We start from the raw sequence: 25557 nt of genomic DNA, 5'->3' as shown, positions 1-25557 counted from the left end.
GTAAGACAGGTGTGTATTTCTTTGTTCATGGGGGGGGGGAGTTGGAGGAGTGAAGCTTGATTAGGAATGAGTGAGTGAGTGAGAGGAGAGATAGATGGATGAATAGAGGGGAGGAAGGTGATTCATATTGGAAGGTGAATCATCTGGGATTCATATTGGAAGGTGATTCATATTGGAAGGTGAATCATATTGGAAGGTGAATCATATTGGAAGATGAATCATATTGGAAGGTGATTCATCTGGGATTCATATTGGCCTTGAGGAGTTTACCACAGTCACTGGCTTCATTAATAAGTGCCTCGAGTCGTCCCCACAGTGACCGTACTTATCCCAACCAGAAGCCATGGATTACAGGCAACATCCGCACTGAGCTAAAGGCTAGAGCTGCCGCTTTCAAGGATCGGGACAATAAGTCGGACACATATAAGAAATCCCGCTGCGACTTGATGCTCGTCGGATGTGGCAGGGCTTGAAAACTATCATGGATTACAAAGGGGAACCCAGTCGCGAGCTGAACAGTGACGCGAGCCTACCAGATAAGCTAAATGCCTACAATGCTCACTTCAAGGCAAGCAACACTGAACCATGCATGAGAGCACCAGCTGTTCCCGGACGACTGTGTGATCACGCTCTCCGTAGCCGATGTGGGTAAGACCTTTAACATGTTAACATTCACAAGACTCATTACCAGGACTCGTACTCAGAGCATGCGCTGACAGCTGGCAAGTGTCTTCACTGACATTTTCAACCTCTCCCTGACCCAGTCTGTAATACCTACATGTTTCAAGCAGACCACCATAGTCCCTGTGCCCAAGAACAACAAGGTAACCTGTCTAAATGACTATGGCCCCGTAGCACTCACCTCTGTAGCCATGAAGTGCTTTGAAAGGCTGGTCATGGATCATATAAATATAGATAGTACTTTAAAAACACAACATAGATACACAGATTTTTTTTTTATATCCATTGATGATGTGTCTAAGCGTTTGTGTTAAAAAGCCTCATGGTAAGAAGGATCTGCGGAAATGTTCTGTTTTGGCCCTGGGTAAAATAAATCTGTCATCGCACTGTGATGCTCCAGATGCTGTGGAGGAGGTGGCTAGTGTTGGTTACATCACTGTGATGCTCCAGATACTATGGAGGAGATGACTAGTGGTGGTTACATCACTGTGATGCTCCAGATACTATGGAGGAGATGACTAGTGGTGGTTACATCACTGTGATGCTCCAGATACTATGGAGGAGATGACTAGTGGTGGTTACATCACTGTAGAGGAGATGACTGGTGTTGGCCTCTATAGCTCTAATCTTTTTGAGGACCAATTTATCCAGCATGGGCTCTAGTTTGTCCTGGTTGGTGCCGATGGTAGAGCCTTCTTCTTGATGATTTTGTTTAGCCTGTTTGCATCCTCCATCGTGATGTTGCCCCTCTCAGCAGATTGCACTGTAAAAACAGGACACTAAGCCACAACACTATTAAAAAAAAAATATGGAGCATTTCTTAGCAGACGTGGAAGGATCGGAGCTACCTTAAAAAAAATAGCCGTTGCTGAGCCTTCTTAAAAACCATGGGTGGTGTTCTCCGGCCACCGCAACTGGATCCTGGACTTCCTGACGGGCGGCCCCCAGGTGGTGAAGGTAGGCAACAACACATCCGACATGCTGACCCTTAAAAAAATGGGGGCCCCTCAGGGATGCGTGCTTAGGTCGCCTCCTGTATTTCCTGTTCACCAACGCCTGATTGGCCGTGCCCGACTCCAACGCCATAATTACATTTGCCGGTGATAAGCCTGATCACCGACAACGATGAGACAGCGACTAGGGAGGAGGTCAGAGACCTGGCAGTGTGGTGCCAGGACAACAACCTCTCCATCAACACCAGCAAGATAAAGGAGATTATCGTGGACTACAGAAAAGGGAGGGCAGGAGGGCACGCCACCATTCACATCGACAGGGCTGTAGTGGAGCGGGTCGAGAGCTCCAGCATCCCGGAGTCACCTCTTCACTGTTGACGTTGAGACTGGTGTTTTGCGGGTATTATTTAATGAAGCTGCCAGTTGAGGACTTGTGAGGCATCTGTTTCTCAAACTAGACACTCTAATGTACTTGTTCTCTTGTTCACTTGTGCACCGGGGCCACCCACTCCTCTTTCTATTCTGGTTAGAGCTAGTTTGTGCTGTTCTGTGAAGGGAGTAGTACACAGCGTTGTGCGAGATCTTCAGTTTCTTGGCAATTTCTCGCATGGAATAACCTTCATTTCTCTGAACAAGAATAGACTGACAAGTTTCAGAAGAAAGGTCTTTGTTTCTGGCCATTTTGAGCCTGTAATCGAACCCACAAATGCTGATGCTCCAGATACTCAACTAGTCTAAAGAAGGCCAGTTTAATTGCTTCTTTAATCAGGACAACAGTTTTCAGCTGTGCTAACATAATTTCAAAAGGGTTTTCTAATGATCAATTAGCCTTTTAAAATGATAAAACTTGGATTAGCTAACACAACGTGCCACTGGAACACAGGAGTGATGGTTGCTGATAAATGTAGATATTCCATAAAAAAAAAAAAAATCAGCCGTTTCCAGCTACAATAGTCATTTACAACATTAACAATGTATACACTGTATTTCTGATCAATTTGAAGTTATATTAATGGACATTTCTAAGTGATGCCAAACTTTTGAACGGTTGTGTACATATATACCTCAATTACCTCAATTACCTCGTACCCCTGCACATCAACTCAGTACTGGTACCCTGTGTATATAGCCTAGTACCCTGTGTATATAGCCTAGTTATCATTACTCAGTACTGGTACCCTGTGTATATAGCCTAGTACCCTGTGTATATAGCCTAGATATCATTACTCAGTACTGGTACCCTGTGTATATAGCCTAGTTATCATTACTCAGTACTGGTACCCTGTGTATATAGCCTGGTACCCTGTGTATATAGCCTGGTACCCTGTGTATATAGCCTAGTTATCATTATTCAGTACTGGTACCCTGTGTATATAGCCTAGTTATCATTACTCAGTACTGGTACCCTGTGTATAAAGCCTGGTACCCTGTGTATATAGCCTGGTACCCTGTGTATATAGCCTGGTACCCTGTGTATATAGCCTGGTACCCTGTGTATATAGTCTAGTTATCATTACTCAGTACTGGTACCCTGTGTATATAGCCTAGTTATCATTACTCAGTACTGGTACCCTGTGTATATAGCCTAGTTATCATTACTCAGCACTGGTACCTTGTGTATATAGCCTGGTACCCTGTGTATATAGCCTGGTACCCTGTGTATATAGCCTGGTACCCTGTGTATATAGCCTAGTTATCATTACTCAGCACTGGTACCCTGTGTATATAGCCTGGTACCCTGTGTATATAACCTAGTTATCATTTCAACATAACCTGCTTAAAAAAGAACAGCAGACCCTGACCGATACAGAGGAAGACTGGCTAGAAACACACTAGGGTCAGAGCCTGACCGATACAGAGGAAGAAACACATCAGGGAAAGGAGGGATACTAGCCACGTAACGATGCCACACGGTGAGAGATGACAAATAGACAGATGGGGAATAGAGAGGGAGAGGAGAGAAGGGCTCCCTGTTCTAGAGAAGAGAGCTCCCTGTTCTGGAGAGGAAAGCTCCCTGTTCTGGAGAGGAGAGAAGGGCTCCCTGTTCTGGAGAGGAGAGAAGGGCTCCCTGTTCTGGAGAGGAGAGAAGGGCTCCCTGTTCTGGAGAGGAGAGCTCCCTGTTCTGGAGAGGAGAGGAGGGCTCCCTGTTCTGGAGAGGAGAGAAGGGCTCCCTGTTCTGGAGAGGAGAGGAGAGCTCCCTGCTCTGGAGAGGAGAGGAGGGCTCCCTGCTCTGGAGAGGAGAGAAGGGCTCCCTGTTCTGGAGAGGAGAGCTCCCTGTTCTGGAGAGGAGAGGAGGGCTCCCTGTTCTGGAGAGGAGAGGAGAGCTCCCTGTTCTGGAGAGGAGAGGAGGGCTCCCTGCTCTGGAGAGGAGAGGAGGGCTCCCTGTTCTGGAGAGGAGAGGAGCGCTCCCTGTTCTGGAGAGGAGAGGAGGGCTCCCTGTTCTGGAGAGGAGAGGAGGGCTCCCTGTTCTGGAGAGGAGAGGAGGGCTCCCTGTTCTGGAGAGGAGAGGAGGGCTCCCTGTTCTGGAGAGGAGGGCTCCCTGTTCTGGAGAGGAGAGGAGGGCTCCCTGTTCTGGAGAGGAGAGGAGGGCTCCCTGTTCTAGAGAGGAGAGGAGAGGAGGCCTACACAGAGCCTTCGGAAAGTATTCTGACACATTGACTTCTTCCACATTTTGTTACGTTACAGCCTTATTCTAAAATTGATTAAATAGTTTCCCCCCCCCTCAATCTATACACAATACCCCATAATGACAAAGCAAAAACAGGTTTTTGAATAACGGAAATATCACATTTACATAAGTATTCAGACTCTTTACTCAGTACTTTGTTGAAGCAACTTTGGCAGCGATTACAGCATCGAGTCTTCTTGGGTATGACGCTACAAGCTTGACACACCTGTATTTGGGGAGTTTCTCCCATTCTTCTCTGCAGATCCTCTCAAGCTCTGTCAGGTTGGATGGGGAGCATCGATACCCAGCTATTTTCAGGTCTCTCCAGAGACGTTAGATCGGGTTCAAGCCCAGGCTCTGGCTGGGCCACTCAAGGACATTCAGAGACTTGTCCCGAAGCCACTCCTGCGTTGTCTTGGCTGTGTCCTTAGGGTTGCTGTCCTGTTGGAAGGTGAACCTTCACACCAGTCTGAGGTCCTGAGCGCTCTGGAGCAGGTTTTCATCAAGGATCTCTCTGTACTTTGTTCTGTTCATCTTTGCCTCGATCCTGACTAGTCTCCCAGAACCTGCCGCTGAAAAACATCCCCACAGCATGATGCTGCCTCCACCACCACCACCATGCTTCACCGTAGGGACTGTGCCAGGTTTCCTCCAGACGTGACGCTTAGCATTCAGGCCAAAGAGTTCAATCTTGGTTTCATCAGACCAAAGAATCTTGTTTCTCATGGTCTGAGAGTCCTTTAGGTGCCTTTTGGCAAACTCCAAGCGGGCTGTCATGTGCCTTTTACTGAGGAGTGGCTTCTATTTATTTTATTTTATTTATTTTACCGTTATTTTACCAGGTAAGTTGACTGAGAACACATTCTCATTTACAGCAACGACCTGGGGAATAGTTACAGGGGAGAGGAGGGGGATGAATGAGCCAATTGTAAGCTGGGGATGATTAGACAGCCGTGATGGTATCTATCTGGCCACTCTACCAAAAAGGCCTGATTGGTGAAGTGCTGCAGAGATGGTTGTCCTTCTGGAAGATTCTCCCATCTTCCCAGAGGAACTCTAGAGGTCTGTCAGAGTGACCATGGGGTTCTCGGTCACCTCCGACCAAGGATTTCTCCCAGCTCTGGGAAGAGTCTTGGTGTTACTAAACTTCTTCCATTTAAGAATGATGGAGGCCACTGTGTTCTTGGGGACCTTCAATGCTGCAGAAATGTTTTGGTACCCTTCCCCAGATCTGTGCCTCGACACAATCCTGTCTAGGAGCTCTACGGACAATTCCTTTGACCTCATGGCTTGGTTTTTGCTCTGACATGCACTGTCAACTGTGGGATCTTATATAGACAGGTGTGTGCCTTTCCAAATCATGTCCAATCAATTTAATTTACCACAGGTGGACTCCAATCAAGTTGTAGAAACATCTCAAGGATGATCAATGGAAACAGGACGCACCTGAGCTCAATTTCGAGTCTCATAGCAAAGGGTCTGAATACTTATAGAAATAAGGTATCTGTTTTACATATTTGCAAAAATGTCTAAAAACCTGTTTTCGCTTTGTCATTATGGGGTATTGTGTGTAAATTGAAAAAAAAAATAGATTTTAAATCAATTTTAGAATAAGGCTGTAATGTAACAAAAAATGTGGAAAAAGTCAAGGGGACTGAATACTTTCTGAAGGCTCGGTAGCTACGGGGGCTTAGTGAAACATATTGTCCAGTGAGTAGACAGACAGACAGACAGACAGACAGACAGACAGACAGACAGACAGACAGACAGACAGACAGACAGACAGAAGGCCAGACAGACAGAAGGCCAGACAGACAGACAGACGGCCAGACAGACAGACAGACAGAAGGCCAGACAGACAGACAGACAGACAGACAGACAGACAGACAGACAGACAGACAGACAGACAGACAGACAGAAGGCCAGACAGGCAGAAGACCAGACAGACAGAAGGCCAGACAGACAGACAGAAGGCCAAACAGACAGACAGAAGGCCAAACAGACAGACAGAAGGCCAAACAGACAGACAGAAGGCCAGACAGACAGACAGAAGGCCAGACAGAAAGACAGAAGGCCAGACAGAAAGACAGAAGGCCAGACAGAAAGACAGAAGGCCAGACAGAAAGACAGAAGGCCAGACCTCTACCTACCGTCTTGAGCTGCTTCACTGCATCCTCACAGATGTGCATTCCTCTGGACTCCTCCACCTCCACATGACCCAGGTACTGGAGAGATAAGGAGAGAGAGAGAGAGAGAGACAGAGACAGAGAAACAGAGAGACAGAGACAGAGACAAAAAGAGAGAGACAGAGAGAGAGAGAGAGAGAGAGAGAGAGAGAGAGAGAGAGAGAGAGGGAGAACAGAGTTAGTGACTCCGTGAGCAGAAACTGTGCCAGCAGGTTGCGAGTTGTAACGTCCTCTTCCTGCTTCTCCCTCCCAGGGGGCCCCAATAGGTCACCGTGCCAACGTGCCCTTCTCCCTCCCAGGGGGCCCCAATAGGTCACCGTGCCAACGTGCCCTTCTCCCTCCCAGGGGGCCCCAATAGGTCACCGTGCCAACGTGCCCTTCTCCCTCCCAGGGGGCCCCAATAGGTCACCGTGCCAACGTGCCCTTCTCCCTCCCAGGGGGCCCCAATAGGTCACCGTGCCCTTCTCCCTCCCAGGGGGCCCCAATAGGTCACCGTGCCCTTCTCCCTCCCAGGGGGCCCCAATAGGTCACCGTGCCCTTCTCCCTCCCAGGGGGCCCCAATAGGTCACCGTGCCCTTCTCCCTCCCAGGGGGCCCCAATAGGTCACCGTGCCCTTCTCCCTCCCAGGGGGCCCCAATAGGTCACCGTGCCCTTCTCCCTCCCAGGGGGCCCCAATAGGTCACCGTGCCCTTCTCCCTCCCAGGGGGCCCCAATAGGTCACCGTGCCAACGTGCCCTTCCTATTCCTTTTTTTTTTTTTTTTGGGGTGGTAACCCAGTGTGGTTAAAGTTAGGCAGAAGGTTACCAGTGTGGTTAAAGTTAGGCGGGGTTTAAGATTTTGTGGCTATGGTAACTAGTGACGACTGGCCTGGAGCCCTGGAGCCAGGTAGCCATTGTTGTAGCTTCCCTTCCGCTCCACACAGGAAGTCCTTACCCTTCCCAACCCTTAGTGAACGCTGTCTCTCACACAGCCTGTGATCCCCGCCCAACCACCAGACCCTACACCCTGTCAGTCTGTCCCACTAGGCTAGGACACCTTCCTAATATTGAATTGCATCCCCCCCCTTTTCCCCTCAGAACAGCCTCAATTCATCAGGACAGGGATGCTGGTCCATGTTGACTCTAATGCTTCCCACAGTTGTGTCAAATTGGCTGGATGTCCTTTGGGTGGGTGGACCATTCTTGATACACACATGAAACTGTTTGAGGGTGGAAAAACCCAGCAGCGTTGCAGTTCTTGACACAAACCGGTGCGCCTGGCACCTACTACCATACCCTGTTAAAAGGCACTTAAATCTTTTGTCTTGCCTATTCACCTTCTGAATGACACACATACACAATCCATGTCTCAATTGTGTCAAAGCTTAAAAATCCTGTCTCCTCCCCTTCATCTACACTGGTTGAAGTGGATTTAACAAGTGACATCAATAAGGGATCAAAACTTTAACCTGGAATCACCTGGTCAGTCTGTCATGGAAAGAGCAGGTGTTCTTAATGTTTTGTCCACTCAGTGTATATCTCCATTATGAGTGGAAATAATTTAGAAATTAAAATCAAAATTTAAAAAAATCACTTGGTGCTGATTTGCTGGTGTTTTTAGTCTTATGTCAGTTGGGGAACTCTGCCCCAGGTGTTCTACCCCCCTGTACTATAGAGGACAGAGTAAAGAGGAAGGGTTTGTCCCACGTCACCAGGAAGTGGTCCATTTCAGTTCCATTTGTTCTGTTTTCAGAAAGCTAACCGTCCTGTTACACACAATCAACTCCAGTCCTGGTAAACACTCTCCAGTCCTGGTAAACACTCTCCAGTCCTGGTAAACACTATCCAGTCCTGGTAAACACTCTCCAGTCCTGGTAAACACTCTCCAGTCCTGGTAAACACACTCCATTCAACTCCAGTCCTGGTAAACACTCTCCAGTCCTGGTAAACACACTCCAGTCAACTCCAGTCCTGGTAAACACTCTCCAGTCCTGGTAAACACACTCCAGTCCTGGTAAACACTCTCCAGTCCTGGTAAACACTCTCCAGTCCTGGTAAACACACTCCAGTCCTGGTAAACACTCTCCAGTCCTGGTAAACACTCTCCATTCAACTCCAGTCCTGTTACACACTCTCCAGTCCTGGTAAACACTCTCCATTCAACTCCAGTCCTGTCACACACACTCCAGTCCTGGTAAACACACTCCAGTCCTGGTAAACACTCTCCAGTCCTGGTAAACACACTCCAGTCCTGGTAAACACTCTCCAGTCCTGGTAAACACTCTCCAGTCCTGGTAAACACTCTCCAGTCCTGGTAAACACTCTCCAGTCCTGTTACACACTCTCCAGTCCTGGTAAACACACTCCAGTCCTGGTAAACACACTCCAGTCCTGGTAAACACTCTCCAGTCCTGGTAAACACTCTCCAGTCCTGGTAAACACTCTCCAGTCCTGGTAAACACTCTCCAGTCCTGGTAAACACACTCCAGTCCTGATAAACACACTCACACCATTGAGTTATATGATCCATTCTTAGATCCTTCAGGATGATTTGGACATGAAGTGTGAAAATGCTAATATAGATACCAATGACATGCATTGGATCTGTGCCACAAATAATTAAAAGTTACCAATTGAAAACAGTGGACAATAAAACCAATGCATGGATTGCTGTCATACCTTGTCCATAGACTGCTGACAGGGTAAGGAAACGCCTTCCCTGTGGCTCAGTTGGTAGAGCATGGTGTTTGCAACGCCAGCATGGTGTTTGCAACGCCAGGGTTGTGGGTTCGATTCCCACGGGGGGCCAGTACAAAAAAAAAATATGCATGAACAGAAAATGAAATGTATGTATTCACTACTGTAAGTCGCTCTGGATAAGAGCGTCTGCTAAATGACTAAAATGGAAAATGGAAAAAAAATGGAAACCAATGTAATTTGTGTGAAGTATCCCTTTAACACCCGGGAACAGCACCATCTAGTGGTCAGAACCTAGTAATATCAGGATGTAGGCAAGGACGTAAACCTAACAACTTCAATGACTAATTTCTCTGAACAGGACAGCAAAAACAACCAAATTCACTGAGAAAACATAGGACGAAGAAACAATACTCCAAGCTGCAGCGCCATACTACTTATCAGACACAGAACTGATACTATAGTTGTTGCGGTGGTATTGGGTGTGGGGCATAGCCGTGGAGGTGCTGTTCAATAAAATACCTTAAAACATATATTTTTAAACAACAACAACAAAAAAGGGGATGATCATGTCCGTAAGCCAGACAACAGCAGACCAAGCTTGGTTCCAGTGTCTGATTAATGACAGACCAGAGTGTTGACAGGCCTTTCTCAGGGAGGTGTTAGCTACAGATTGTTAGAGCAGAGGCACTGTTCTGCTGACTGCTACTGTGTGTGTGTGTGTGTGTGTGTGTGTGTGTGTGTGTGTGTGTGTGTCACCTTGACTGCGAAGCTGCACTTGCCGCCGCGGACCGCTTCTTCGTCCGTCTGCCACTGGTGCGGTCGGCTGGACTCAGGAACATACACGTCTTTCTTCCGCCGGAAACTCTGCCGTAGCTTATTCATCCTGAACCTCCTGAGAGAGAGAAAGTTGGAGAGGGGGGGGGGGGGGGGGGGGACAGAGGGGGGCAAGGGCGCGATAAGGGAAAGAGGAAAAGCACGAGAAGAGACAGAGCGAGAGAAGAGAGAGAGCTGTGTATGAGAGGATGCCACTGGATAAAAAGACAGGAAGTATTACACCAACAGCTCTAAGCAGACAAGACAACACCAAAACAACTCAGTGGGTGTGTTCTACGGTGGGGAAGGAAGTCAGTCCAGAGACCAGTGTTTCCGCGACAGTCAGCAACGCCCGAAACATAAGGAATGTGAACAAATATTTATTCTGGAGACGCACTTTGAAGATGCTGGAACAGTCCACGTTTCCTCTGCAGACAAAACCAGTAATGATTAAGCCATTTGGCTTTTGTTGTTGTGTGTTCTATACAAGATACATATTCCTATCGAGGCACATTAACGTTATGAGAAATAGGAGAGGGATCTCAAAATCGAACATAGGCAGCAAAAATATAATATATTTATTTAGTAGACTTACCAGAGGCACCGGTTTACAACTTATATGGCCTGAGTTTGGTATAATGAACGAAACCCAGAATTAATGTAATAATTAACTGATAACTGAATTATTGAAAACAAATTGGCCTACATGCTTGCGCTTTGTGGAGGCTGTGCGTTAGGCTTGGGCGGTATTACATTTAAAAAAACATTTTTACATTTTAGTCATTCAGCAGACGCTCTTATCCAGAGCGACTTACAGTAGTGAATGCATACATTACATACATTCTTTTATTTATTTTTTCCATACTGGTCCCCCGTGGGAATCGAACCCACAACCCTGGTGTTGCAAACACCATGCTCTACCAACTGAGCCACACACGACCGTGTGTACTGTGTATACCGTGTGTACACAGTTGAAGTCGGAAGTTTACATACACCAGAGCCAAATATATTTAAACTCAGTTTTTCCACAATTCCTGACATTTTAATCCTAGTAAAGATTCCCTGTTTTAGGTCAGTTAGGATAACCATTTTATTTTAAATGTGAAATATCAGAATAATAGTAGAGAAAATTATTTATTTCAGCTTTTATTTCTTTCATCACATTCCCAATGGGTCAGAAGTTTACATACACTCAATTAGTATTTGGTAGCATTGCCTTTTAAATTGTTTAACTTTGGTCAAACGTGTCGGGTAGCCTTCCACAAGCTTCCCACAATAAGTTGGGTGAATTTTGGCCCATTCCTCCTGACAGAGCTGGTGTAACTGAGTCAGGTTTGTAAGGCCTCCTTGCTCGCACACGATTTTTCAGTTCTGCCCACAAATTGTCTATAGGATTGAGGTCAGGGTTTTGTGATGGCTACTCCAATACCTTGACCTTGTTGTCCTTAAGCCATTTTGCCACAACTTTGGAAGTATGCTTGGGATCCTTGTCCATTTGGAAGACCCATTTGCGACCAAGCTTTAACTTCCAGACTAATGTCTTGAGATGTTGCTTTATTATATCCACATAATTTTCTTCCTCATGATGCCATCTATTTTGTGAAGTGCAGCAGTCCCTCCTGCAGCAAAGCACCCCCACAACATGATGCTGCCACCCCCGTGCTTCGCGGTTGGGATGCTGTTCCTCGGCTTGAAAGCCTCCCCCTTTTTACTCCAAACATAACGATGGTCATTATGGCCAAACAGTTCTATTTTTGTTTTATCAAAGCAGAGGACATTCTCCAAAAAGTACGATATTTGTCCCCATGTGCAGTTGCAAACCGTAGTCTGGCTTTTTTATGCCGGTTTTTGAGCAGTGGCTTCTTCCTTGCTGAGCGGCCTTTCAGGTTATGTCGATATAGGACTCGTTTTACTGTGGATATAGATCATTTTGTTTCCTCCATCATCTTCACAAGGTCCTTTGCTGTTGTTCTGGGATTGATTTGCACTTTTCACACCAAAGTGCGTTCATCTCTAGGAGACAGAACGCGTCTCCTTCCTGAGCGGTATGACGGCTGTGTGGTCCCATGGTGTTTATACTTGCATACTATTGTTTGTACAGATGAACGTGGTACCTTCAGGCATTTGGAAATTGCTCCCTAGGATGAACCAGACTTGTCATTTTTCCAACAATTGTTGGAAAAATGACTTGTGTCATGCACAAAGTAGATGTCCTAACTGACTTGCCAAAACTATAGTTTGTTAACAAGAAATTTGTGGAGTGGTTGAAAAACTAGTTTTAATGACTCCAAACTAAGTGTATGTAAACTTCCCACTACAACTGTACCTGGGTATTTGCCAAAATATGTTTTTTCATAAGCGTCAAAACTATTTCTTTGAATTTTTCCCAATACATTGTTATATTTGTAGCTAATTTTTAAGACAACACCTGCAGTCAACTTGTGCAATACATTTCACGTGCCACATTATTTTACATGAAGTTTACTGTTGTTCCCCAGAACAGCTGAGCCAGTTTCATGTTTGTTTGTTTGTTTGTAAATAGCTCAACGGTAGACTTCTGCATCTATAGAAGAGCCCATAGAGTTCTGCATCTATAGGGAGAGCCCATAGACTTCTGCATCTATAGGGAGAGCCCATAGAGTTCTGCATCTATAGGGAGAGCCCATAGAGTTCTGCATCTATAGGAGAGCCCATAGACTTCTGCATCTATAGGGAGAGCCCATAGAGTTCTGCATCTATAGGAGAGCCCATAGACTTCTGCATCTATAGGGAGAGCCCATAGACTTCTGCATCTATAGGGAGAGCCCATAGAGTTCTGCATCTATAGGAGAGCTCATAGAGTTCTGCATCTATAGGAGAGCCCATAGAGTTCTGCATCTATAGGAGAGCTCATAGAGTTCTCTATCTATAGGAGAGCCCATAGAGTTCTGCATCTATAGGAGAGCCCATAGAGTTCTCTATCTATTGGAGAGCCCATAGAGTTCTCTATCTATAGGAGAGCCCATAGAGTTCTGCATCTATAGGAGAGCCCATAGAGTTCTGCATCTATAGGAGAGCCCGTAGAGTTCTGCATCTATAGGGAGAGCCCATAGACTTCTGCATCTATAGGGAGAGCCCATAGAGTTCTGCATCTATAGGAGAGCTCATAGAGTTCTGCATCTATAGGAGAGCCCATAGAGTTCTCTATCTATTGGAGAGCCCATAGAGTTCTCTATCTATAGGAGAGCCCATAGAGTTCTGCATCTATAGGAGAGCCCATAGAGTTCTGCATCTATAGGAGAGCCCGTAGAGTTCTGCATCTATAGGAGAGCCCGTAGAGTTCTGCATCTATAGGAGAGCCCATAGAGTTCTCTATCTATTGGAGAGCCCGTAGAGTTCTGCATCTATAGGAGAGCCCGTAGAGTTCTGCATCTATAGGGAGAGCCCATAGAGTTCTGCATCTATAGGAGAGCCCATAGAGTTCTGCATCTATAGGAGAGCCCGTAGAGTTCTGCATCTATAGGAGAGCCCATAGAGTTCTGCATCTATAGGAGAGCCCATAGAGTTCTCTATCTATTGGAGAGCCCATAGAGTTCTCTATCTATTGGAGAGCCCATAGAGTTCTCTATCTATTGGAGAGCCCGTAGAGTTCTGCATCTATTGGAGAGCCCGTAGAGTTCTGTATCTATAGGAGAGCCCATAGAGTTCTGCATCTATAGGAGAGCCCATAGAGTTCTCTATCTATAGGAGAGCCCATAGAGTTCTCTATCTATTGGAGAGCCCGTAGAGTTCTGCATCTATAGGAGAGCCCATAGAGTTCTCTATCTATAGGAGAGCCCATAGAGTTCTCTATCTATAGGAGAGCCCATAGAGTTCTGTATCTATAGGAGAGCCCATAGAGTTCTGCATCTATAGGAGAGCCCATAGAGTTCTGCATCTATAGGGAGAGCCCATAGAGTTCTGCATCTATAGGAGAGCTCATAGAGTTCTGCATCTATAGGAGAGCCCGTAGAGTTCTGCATCTATAGGAGAGCCCATAGAGTTCTCTATCTATTGGAGAGCCCGTAGAGTTCTGCATCTATAGGAGAGCCCGTAGAGTTCTGCATCTATAGGGAGAGCCCATAGAGTTCTGCATCTATAGGGAGAGCCCATAGAGTTCTGCATCTATAGGAGAGCCCGTAGAGTTCTCTATCTATAGGAGAGCCCGTAGACTTCTGCATCTATAGGAGAGCCCATAGAGTTCTCTATCTATTGGAGAGCCCGTAGAGTTCTGCATCTATAGGAGAGCCCGTAGAGTTCTGCATCTATAGGGAGAGCCCATAGAGTTCTGCATCTATAGGGAGAGCCCATAGAGTTCTGCATCTATAGGAGAGCCCGTAGAGTTCTCTATCTATAGGAGAGCCCATAGAGTTCTGTATCTATAGGAGAGCCCATAGAGTTCTGCATCTATAGGAGAGCCCATAGAGTTCTGCATCTATAGGGAGAGCCCATAGAGTTCTGTATCTATAGGAGAGCCCGTAGAGTTCTGCATCTATAGGAGAGCCCATAGAGTTCTCTATCTATTGGAGAGCCCGTAGAGTTCTGCATCTATAGGGAGAGCCCATAGAGTTCTGCATCTATAGGGAGAGCCCATAGAGTTCTGCATCTATAGGAGAGCCCATAGAGTTCTGCATCTATAGGAGAGCCCGTAGAGTTCTCTATCTATAGGAGAGCCCGTAGACTTCTGCATCTATAGGAGAGCCCATAGAGTTCTGTATCTATAGGAGCCCATAGAGTTCTGTATCTGTTGGTGAGTCTCTGTTGTGTAGCACATGAGGTGAAGTTACTCTGGGATGTAATTCACTACTAAATGTTTGCCATCAGATATCTGATAACTTCTTTCTGTCAGTAGTCAGAGATCTCTGGCTGAGTTCTCTGTTCATCAGCCATGTTTTCCCTGTGCTTCCTGTTAGCGCTTTTTTCTACCGTTCTTCTCCGCATTTTCTAAAGTATGAATTTCGCTATTAGTTTGTACAAATGTTATTTTGCATTCCGCTAATTTAGGCCCAATGGGCTTTTCTTGTGTTTCTATCGCCCCCTAGTGTGCTATGCCGGTAATAGCATAAATCCCAGGATGAGACCAGGTCTGGATAACAAGCCTAATGTGTATTTGGGAATTTGACACTTCTTTCCACCACGGTGTAGTAGCCTTGTCGTTACCTTTCTATTTCTCCCGTTAGGTCCACGTTAGCCATTTTAGCGTGAGCTAGGCTATCCAGGGAAAGAAAAACATGGTAACATAAGCTCTGAGCGTGGACCAATTAGAACGTTTTAGCATCACACAAATAAGAGACAGATCCCTGCACACTCTGAATGCATGGCTGATCGTGTATTATCTGGATATAAAAAATGTTTCTGTTTTGTTTTTTAGTCCCGATGCAGGACTAGTAATGATTAGCCCAAAAAGTGTAAATGCAGACAGAACAGACTGGGGTTGGCTAAGTTAATATTAAAACTGTTTAGCCTTTGATACAGCACTTTAGTTTCTACACACAATGATCATTTCACAGATATTCTACTGAAAAATGACCACATGGACTCACGGTCAAAAACTCACAGTAAACAACTGTAGAATCAGCTGATATGGCATCACCACCTGCTGAGGAAACATAATTTGTTTAGTTTTGACCGTTTTTTTATATATATATATATATATTTTTTTTTACATTTATTAATGTGATTTAGATTTTATTAAAATGCTTGCGTGGACTCCCTATGTAGCTTAGTGACTATATTGCAAACCACAGGTACATGTAGGTAGTCGGGGGGGCAGTCAACACAGTGGGGGGGGCAGTCAGCACAGTGGGGGGGGGGGGCAGTCAGCACAGTGGGGGGGGGCAGTCAGCACAGTGGTGGGGGGGGGGACAGTCAGCACAGTGGGGGGGGGGGGCAGTCAGCATGGGGCGCACTAGTAACTGTAGGATTCCAACGTGCAGGACCGAACTTGTTCAGTCAATCTTCTCTGTGAAAGGAGTACGACTCTGGAATAATAATGTTCCGGATGACATTAAGAATTTGCAAAAATCTCGATGAGTTTTAAAAAAATATAAAAACCTGGCTCAAATTGCGGCAAACATGTGATCACTTACAGACCTCTTAATAAGAGGGTTTCTGAAAGTGGATAATGTCAGGTTCTGCACTAGAGGGAAATGGCTATATTCCATCAGCCTGGGGTTTTTTTTTTTGTCGTGACTTGGCTTGTGTTTGGGAAACTGTATGGTTAGTATTTTTTTTGCTGTTTTTGTTTGTTGTGTGTTTAAATGAATGTGTATGAACTTATATGAATTTATGTACAGAGCTTTTGGAAAATGTTCAGACCACTTGACTTTTTCCACATTTTGTTACGTTACAGCCTTATTAAAAATTGATTAAATCCTACCCCCTCATCAATCTACACACAATACCCCTGTAATGACATCACAATACCCCCGTAATGACATCACAATACCCCTGTAATGACATCACAATACCCCCGTAATGACATCACAATACCCCTGTAATGACATCACAATACCCCTGTAATGACATCACAATACCCCCGTAATGACATCACAATACCCCTGTAATGACAAAGCAAAAACATGTTTTTAGACATTTTTGTAAATTCGAAAAACATAATGCTCTGGTATACACTGTCAACTGTGGGACCTTATATAGACAGGTGTGTGTCTTTCCAAATCATGTCCAATCAATTGAATTTACCACAAGTGGACTCCAATGAAATTGTAGAAACACCTCAAGGAGGATCAATGGAAACAGGATGCACCTGAGCTCAATTTCGGCAGGTAGCCGAGTGGTTAGAGCATTGGGATCGCCCCCTCCCTTCTCTCCCGCTCACCCCCCCCCACTCTCGGTCGCTGCCTCCCCTCTCCCCCACCCTCGCTTCCCTCTCCCTCGCTCCTTTCCGCCCACTCCCTCGTGCTCCCTCTCACCCCCCCCCCGCTCGCTCCCCTCTCCCCTTACTCCTTTCCTCCTACCCACCCGCTCCACACTTGTTTATTTAGGTCATATCATGTCTCAGCCCACTGCAGAGCTTCGGCAGGCGCCTGTCACTGCAGAAAGAGACATGATGAGGGGAGGAAAAGAAAACACAGCAGCGTACAGCACAGCACCGCCTGGTACAGCACAGCACCGCCTGGTACAGCGGCTACAGCACAGCACCGCCTGGTACAGCGGCTACAGCACAGCACCGCCTGGTACAGCGCCGTACAGCACAGCACCGCCTGGTACAGCGGCTACAGCACAGCACCGCCTGCCACAACAAACCCACGACCTCTGGACCATCTTGTAATGTTACCACCTGTCTTATCCAACCACTAGGCCACGTTACTGACTGGTAACAGCCTGCATACTTTCCTCTCCCACTCACTCACTCGCTCCTCCTCCTCCCCCTGACTCTCTCTGCAGCCGAGTACAGCACCGACTAGTTCAGTACAGCGGCGTACAGCACAGCCCCGCCTGGTACAGCGGCTACAGCACAGCCCCGCCTGGTACAGCGGCGTACAGCACAGCACCGCCTGGTACAGCGGCGTACAGCACAGCCCCGCCTGGTACAGCGGCGTACAGCACAGCCCCGCCTGGTACAGCGGCGTACAGCACAGCACCGCCTGGTACAGCGGCGTACAGCACAGCCCCGCCTGGTACAGCGGCGTACAGCACAGCACCGCCTGGAACAGCGGCGTACAGCACAGCCCCGCCTGGTACAGCGGCGTACAGCACAGCACCGCCTGGAACAGCGGCGTACAGCCCCGCCTGGTACAGCGGCGTACAGCACAGCACCGCCTGGAACAGCGGCGTACAGCACCGCCTGGTACAGCGGCGTACAGCACAGCACCGCCTGGTACAGCACCGCCTGGTACAGGGGCTACAGCACAGCACCGCCTGGTACAGTGGCGTACAGCACAGCAAATCAAGCCCTGCAGGAGCTGCCACAGCCCCAGATAGTTCAGAGCCATGAGGAGGACTCTCTCCTCTTAATGAGCCCAGTACTGAGGGGCCTTTAAGACTGGGGCTCCCACCAGGACAGAGAAGGGGAGTGGAGAGAGCGAGACACACAGAGCGAGACACACACAGAGCGAGACAGAGACACCGAGACAGACACCGAGACAGTACTGGACCATGCTCTCACACCATACCATCCTTCAGTTACTGACTGACAAACAGATATGAACTTTCACTAATCAGAGGGAAAGAAAGAGCAGAGGATTGACAAAGAGGGAGGAAGGGAGAGAGGGAGCAGAGCAGAGAACTGAGAAAGAGGGAGGAAGGGAGAGAGGGAGCAGAGAAGAGGACTGAGAAAGAGGGAGGAAGGGAGAGAGGGAGCAGAGAAGAGGACTGAGAAAGAGGGAGGACGGGAGAGAGGGAGCAGAGCAGAGGACTGAAAAAGAGGGAGGAAGGGAGAGAGGGAGCAGAGAAGAGAACTGAGAAAGAGGGAGGAAGGGAGAGAGGGAGGGAGCAGAGGGTAGCTGTAACACCACTGCAGATGTCCTGTGCCCAGCCCAGTACTATTTCAATAATCTCCCAGGAATGGAAAACTGATTAAACCCTACAGAAGGATCCTAGGGAAGAGTAGAGCAGGAAAGAGAGAGAGGAGGGAGAGGAAGAGAGAGAGGAAGAGCGAGAGAGGACATTTAACAACTCTACAGAACTGTAATTGCTAGCACCGTCTACAGTATTCTGTCAGTGTGTGTGTGACTCAGACACTGCAGTCTGCACTGCAACACAAAACCAGCAAACCAACATATTACAGCGTATCTTAGAAACCCATTTACACAAAACACGGTATCAGCATCAAAAATCACGCCTACATAGTAACCCACGGCCCAGTGACATCACACAGAGAGAGAGAGAGAACACTAAGTCAAGGTGGAACATGGCCGGGGATAGTAGCTCTGGAGAAGAGACACACATGAAAGAAAGAATTTGAGAAATGTCATTACCGCGGTAATCCAATTTTCCGGCATGCTCAGCGCCTGGGCTGGTTATGTAAAGGAAGAGAGGTGGGGGTGTTACATAAACCTGGGCTAGCTTAACTCCACACAGCAGGGTAGAGCGGGAACTACAATTACCAGGCACCCAGGGCAGAGTGAGACAAGGGTCAAGGTGGGAACTACAATTCCCAGAGGACACAGGTCAGGGTGACACAAGGGTCAGGGGTCAAAGGTTAGGGTGGAAACTACAGAGACCAGGGATAGAGTTCAGGGGGTTAAGATTCAGCAGGGCTGTATAGTGCTACGATTTTGGGGAAATACAGTGCCTTTTGGAAAGTATTCAGACCCCTTGACTCTTTCCACAGTTTGTTACGTTACAACCTTATTCTAAAAATGATTCAATTATTTTTCCCCCCCTCGTCAATCTACACACAGTACCCCATAATGACAAAGCAAAAACGGTTTTATTTGTGTGCAAATGTTTATAAATGTATATATAAAAATAACACATTTACATAAGTATTCAGACCCTTTACTCAGTACTTTGTTGAAGCACCTTTGGCAGCGATTACAGCCTCGAGTCTTCTTGGTTATGATGCTACAAGCTTGGCACACCTGTATTTGGGGAGTTTCTCCCATTCTTCTCTGCAGATCCTCTCAAGCTCTGTCAGGTTGGATGGGGAGCGTCGCTGCACAGCTATTTTCAGGTCTCTCCAGAGATGGTAGATCGGATTCAAGTCCAGGCTCTGGCTGGGCCACTCAAGGACATTCCGAGACTTGTCCCGAAGCCACTCCTACGTTGTCTTGGCTGTGTGCTGTTGCGTACAGCAGGTCAGCCACCAGGGGGAGACTCGTTGAGGCCTGGTGTCAGACGGCGTCTACATCACGAGGCGATGGCTCCCTCTGCTGGACGTGCCAGGTCTCGACGGGCTCTCCGGCCAGGACTAACTGAGGCTGATTGTGATTGGTCTTTGTTGCTGATGGACTCAAAGCGGGTGGATGCAGAGTAAAAGCGAGCATCCTGACTGGTTTGAAGGCCTTTGTCTTTCTCTACATCTCCATAGAATTTCCCAGCAGTGAGAACAAACTTCCCATAGTCTGACTTATGTTTAGATTCCACCCATCGGCTTTTCCAGGCATCCCCATTTTCAAATTGTTCTCGGAAATAAAACGGAGGACTCAGCAAAAATTGATGCGACCGATACGGCCATCAAAAACATTGACAGGGTTGTCATTTCAGCTTGCTAAAAAAAAACACCCTCTAAAATAGAAAATATAATTCCCTGTGGCTCAGTTGGTAGAGCATGGTGTTTGCAACGCCAGCATGGTGTGTGCAACGCCAGGGTTGTGGGTTTGATTCCCACGGGGGGCCAGTACAAAAAATAGAAATTAAATGTATGTATTCAGTACTGTAAGTCGCTCTGGATAAGAGCGTCTGCCAAATGACTAAAATGTAAATGTAAAACTATGTAAATACCATTCATTTTATATACACTGAATCTAGCAGTACAACTAGCTATGGCTAGGTACATGCTTTATTTGTCAAAATCCTGACCTCAAATGCTGTATTGCAAGTCCCAAATGCTGCTGATGGTCTCCTGGAAGCAGTGGAAACGCATCAGACCACTCAGGCTCCGTTGAGTGGGAACTGGGCCGAGTCGGGGCCCGTTCGAGGGGACGGAAGGACAGCCCCCGTGTACCCCGAACCGACAGTTGGCAGGGCCAAAGGACCGCACAAACCTGTGGAGAGACGGCTGGGGTAGGTCCGACCCACCACCGACGACCCCAGGTAGATGGAGACCAAAGGATGTGTTTCGAGTGTGGCGCCCGGGGGCACATTGCCTGGAATTGCCTGGATCGAGAGGAGTCGATGCCATCAGCAAGACCCGGAGATGGGTCACGCAGTGAACTACGTCACCTCCTGTTGGGCGCATCATGAATCAACTGCACCCATGGTCCCGGTGAAGGTTGACGGACACGATACGGAAGCTCTATTAGACTCCGGAAGTATGGTTATGCTTGTAACCACGAGCCTGCTGAACCAGGGGACTGAACTTGGTAGGGAGATGTCCATTTCCTGTGTTCACGGTGACACAAAGCGGTATCCAACCGTATGGGCCAACATGATAAACGCCACAAGGGAACTGCCAGATGATGGTGGGTGCTGTACCAGAGTTGCCGGTATCTCTCCTAGTGGGACGACTATTGTCACAGCTGCCCGGAGTGTCAAATCACTGCCCCAAAAAGCACACTTCCGAAACCCACTGATCCCCCTACCGGGGGTGGCAAGTAGCCTAGTGGTTAGAGCATTGGACTAGTAACCGAAAGGTTGTAAGATCAAATCCCCGAGCTGACAAGGTACAAATCTATCGTTCTGCCCATGGACAAGGCAGTTAACCCACTGTTCCTAGGCCGTCATTGAAAATAAGAACTTGTTCTTAACTGACTTGCCTAGTAAAATAAAGGTCAAATATATATTTTTTTAAATAATCAGGAACCTTGGAACGCATCGCCATTGACATAGTGGCACCCCTGGTAAAAAAAAGCACGAGGACACCGGTACTTTCTGGTAATAGTAGATTATGCCACCCGGTATTCCGAGGCCATTCCCCTACAGGCAGCGGTATCCAAGGGAATCGCCGGGAGCTGTTCCACCTCTTTAACCAGGTGGGCATCCCGAATGAGATCCTTACAGACCAAGGCACTGAGTTTATGTCCTGCCTAATGAAAGATTTGTGTGCTCTCCTGCAGATCAAGTAGATTCGAACCTCTGTCTTTCACCCGCAAACCATCGGGTTCTTGGTCACCTCCCTGACCAAGGCCCTTCTCTCCCTAGATCTGTGCCTCGACACAATCCTGTCTCGGGGCTCTACGGACAATTCCTTCAACCTCATGGCTTGGTTTTTGCTCTGACATGCACTGTCAACTGTGGGACATTATATAGACAGGTGCGTGCCTTTCCAAATCATGTCCAATTAATTGAATTTACCACAGGTGGACTCCAATCAAGTTGTATAAATATCTCAAGGATGATCAATGGAAACAGGATGCACCTGAGCTCAATTTCTAGTCTCATAGCAAAGGGTCTGAATACTTATGTAAATAAGGTATTTCTGTTTTTGCTTTGTCACTATGGGGTATTGTGTGTAGATTGATGAGGAAATGTTTTAATTTAATCCATTTTAGAATAAAGCTGTAACATAACAAAATGTGGAAAAAGTCAAGGGGTCTGAATTAGAGGTCGACCAATTAAATCGGAATGGCCGACTAATTAGGGCCGATTTCAAGTTCATAACAATAACATAACAAAATAAATAATGAAACATGTTCTATTTGTTATGTTAAAATATGTAAAGTCTCAATATGAGACTCAATAGAGTCTCAATATGTTAAAAGGAACCACCAGCTTTCATATGTTCTCATGTTCTGAGCAAGGAACTTAAACGTTAGCTTTTTACATGGCACATATTGCACTTTTACTTTCTTCTCCAACACTTTGTTTTTGCATTATTTAAACCAAATTGAACATGTTTCATTATTTATTTGAGGCTAAATAGATTTTATTGATGTATTATATTAAGTTAAAATAAGTCTTCATTCAGTATTGTTGTAATTGTCATTATTACAAATAAACAACAACAACAACAAAAAAATCGGCCGATTAATCGGTATCGGGTTTTTGGCCCGCCAATAATCGGTATCGGCGCTGAAAAATCATAATCGGTCGACCTCTAGACCAGACTGCGTCCCACACACCGCCTTGTTCCCTATGTAGTAGGGCTTGGAATGTATGCTTTCCCCCCCCGTTTATTTTTATTTTTAAATCTACCAATAGGTGCCTTTCTTTGTGAGGCATTGGAAAACCTCCTAGGTCTTTGTGGTTGAATTTATGTTTGAAAATTCCCTGACCCTGACCTTACAGATACAGTGCCTTGCAAAAGTATTCATCCCCTTTGGCGTTTTTCCTATTTTGTTGCTATACAACCTGTAATTTAAATGGATTTTTATTTCGATTTCATGTAATAGACAAACACAAAATAGTCAAAATTGGTGAAGTGAAATTTTAAAAATGTCTTTAAATTTTAAAAAAAAAAAACGGAAAAGTGGTGCGTGCATATGTATTCACCCCCCTTTGCTATGAAGCACCTAACTAAGGTCTGGTGCAACCAATAACCTTCAGAAGACACATATTTAGTTAAATAAAGTCCACCTGTGTGAAATCTAAGTGTCACATGATCTCAGTATATATACCTGTTCTGAAAGGCCCCAGAGTCTGCAACACCACCAAGCAAGGGGCACCACCAAGCAAGCAGCACTATGAAGACCAAGGAGCTCTCCAAACAGGTCAGGGACAAAGTTGTGGAGAAGTACAGATCAGGGTTGGGTTATAAAAAAAAAATCCAACATTTTGAACATCCCACAGAGCACCATTAAATCCACTATTAAAAAAATATGGCACAGCAACAAACCTGCCAAGAGAAGGCCGGCCACCAAAACTCACGGACCAGGCAAGGGGGGCATTAATCAGAGAGGCAACAAAGAGACCAAAGATAACCCTGAAGGAGCTGCAAAGCTCCACATTGGAGAATCTATCGATAGGACCACTTTAAGCCGTGCACTCCATAGAGCTGGGCTTTACGGAAGAGTGGCCAGAAAAAAGTCATTGCTTAAAGAAAAAAATAAGCAAACGTGGGAGACTCGCCAAACATATGGAAGAAGATACTCTGGTCAGATGAGACTAAAATTGAGCTTTTTTGCCATCAAGGAAAACGCTATGTCTGGCGCAAACCCAACACCTCTCATCACCCCGAGAACACTATCCCCACAGTGAAGCATGGTGGCAGCATCATGCTGTGGGGATGTTTTTCCATCGGCAGGGACTGGGAAACTGGTCAGAATTGAAGGAATGATGGATAGCGCTAAATACAAGGACATTTTTAAGGGAAACCTGTTTCAGTCTTCCAGAGAATTGATAATGGGACAGAGGTTCACCTTCCAGCAGGACAATGACCCTAAGCATACTGCTAAAAGCAATGCTCGAGTGGTTTAAGGGGAAACATTTAAATGTCTTGGAATGGCCTAGTCAAAGCCCAGACCTCAATCCAATTGAGAATCTGTGGTATGACTTAAAGATTGCTGTACACCAGCAGAACCCATCCAACTTGAAGGAGCTGGAGCAGTTTGCCTTGAAGAATGGGCAAAAATCCCAGTGGCTAGATGTGCCAAGCTTATAGAGACATACCCAAAAAGTCTTGCAGCTGTAATTGCTGCAAATGGTGGCTCAACATAGTATTGACTTTGGGGGGGGTGAATAGTTATGTACGCTCAAGTTCTGTTTTTTTTTTGTATTATTTCTAGTTTGTTTCACAATAAAAAATAATTGTGCATCTTCAAAGTGATAGACATGTGTAAATCAAATGATACAAACCCCCCCCCCCCCCAAAAAAAAATCAATTTTAATTCCAGGGTGTAAGGCAACAAAATAGGAAAAATGCCAAGGGGGGTGAATACTTTCACGAGCCGCTGTAATTGTATGTCTAGAGGAGATGTTCAACACGAGTGAGTCCATGCAACTTATTTAGGCTATAACAAAGGGGTTCACTACTTATTGACTCAAGACATTTCAGCTTTTACATTTTTTATGAATTTGTATTAATGTGTAAAAACATAAAATTCCACTTGGGACATTATTATGGGGTATTGTGGGTAGGACATTATTATGGGGTATTGTGGGTAGGCCAGTGACACAAAATCTCAATGTAATCCATTTTAAATTCAGGCTTTAACACAACAAAAATGTGTAAAAAGTAAAAGGGGTGTGGATACTTTCTGAAGGCTCTGTAAAACCATCTCCTGTAGAATTAAGCATTTCTTTCAGTAAAATGATAAACCTACATTCAAAATGTAAAATTTTTACTCGGGAACAGAAGTGGAGAAATATTATTTTTCTTTCTTTCAGCATCGTGAGAGCGGTTATGGACCGTCTGTAAAGGTGCTGTCTTTATCAGCATTATAAAAGTTGATAGTATTTCAACCACATAAAATATACATCCAAACTGAAATCTCATTCAAATACATGGCTTATTTTAACAGCTGTTCATTTCCTTAAAACCCATCAAACTGCTGTAATTTGGACATTTTTGCATGGGAAAATCCTTTTTTGTGGGGTTGGATTACTGCATTTTCTTCCCGGTCCCTAAACGTCTTTGCGGCATGTGAGAAGCAGAGAAGAAGAAAGAGAAAACAAAGTTTATCCATGTCAACTAGATTGACGCTTTCTATCAATCCATCCACTACATTTTATCATCTAGACCAGCGGTTCTCAAACCCCTTCAACCTCCAGCTGTACCCCGTCTAGCACCAGGGTCAGCGCACTCTCAAATGTTGTTTTTTGATATCATTTCGCCATCATTTTTGTCACAACCCGGCTCGTGGGAAGTGACAAAGAGCTCTTATAGGACCAGGGCACAAATAATAATATAATAAATCATTAATTCTGCTCTTTATTTAACCATCTTACATATTAAACCTTATTTGTTCATCAAAAATTGTGAATAACTCACCACAGGTTAATGGTGTGCTTGAAAGGACGCACATAACTCTGTAATGTTGGGTTGTATTGGAGAGAGT

The 25557-nt window shown here is 46.0% G+C and overlaps 1 protein-coding gene across 5 annotated transcripts in view; it reads right to left on the bottom strand.

The window, feature by feature from the left end:
• numb (NUMB endocytic adaptor protein) overlaps positions 1-25557 on the bottom strand; it is a 64890-nt gene that overhangs the window by 17738 nt on the left and 21595 nt on the right. Inside the window, exons 1-3 of one of the 5 annotated variants that reach the window (XM_029712638.1) lie at positions 18937-18960; positions 9923-10058; positions 6453-6527 (exon numbers count right to left, since the gene is read on the bottom strand). In XM_029712638.1, the coding sequence (XP_029568498.1) occupies positions 6453-6527; positions 9923-10048 (201 nt within the window). In that variant the 5' untranslated portion in view covers positions 10049-10058; positions 18937-18960. Of the gene's footprint in view, positions 1-6452; positions 6528-9922; positions 10059-15157; positions 15343-15554; positions 15610-18936; positions 18961-25557 lie in introns of those variants that run through there. The other 4 variants (XM_029712636.1, XM_029712634.1, XM_029712635.1 and 1 more) reach the window with 4 other exon arrangements.

This window comes from Salmo trutta, chromosome 25, assembly GCF_901001165.1.
Source record: "Salmo trutta chromosome 25, fSalTru1.1, whole genome shotgun sequence".
NCBI classification, from domain to species: Eukaryota; Metazoa; Chordata; class Actinopteri; order Salmoniformes; family Salmonidae; genus Salmo; species Salmo trutta.
This window is presented reverse-complemented; position numbering and strand designations above follow the sequence as displayed.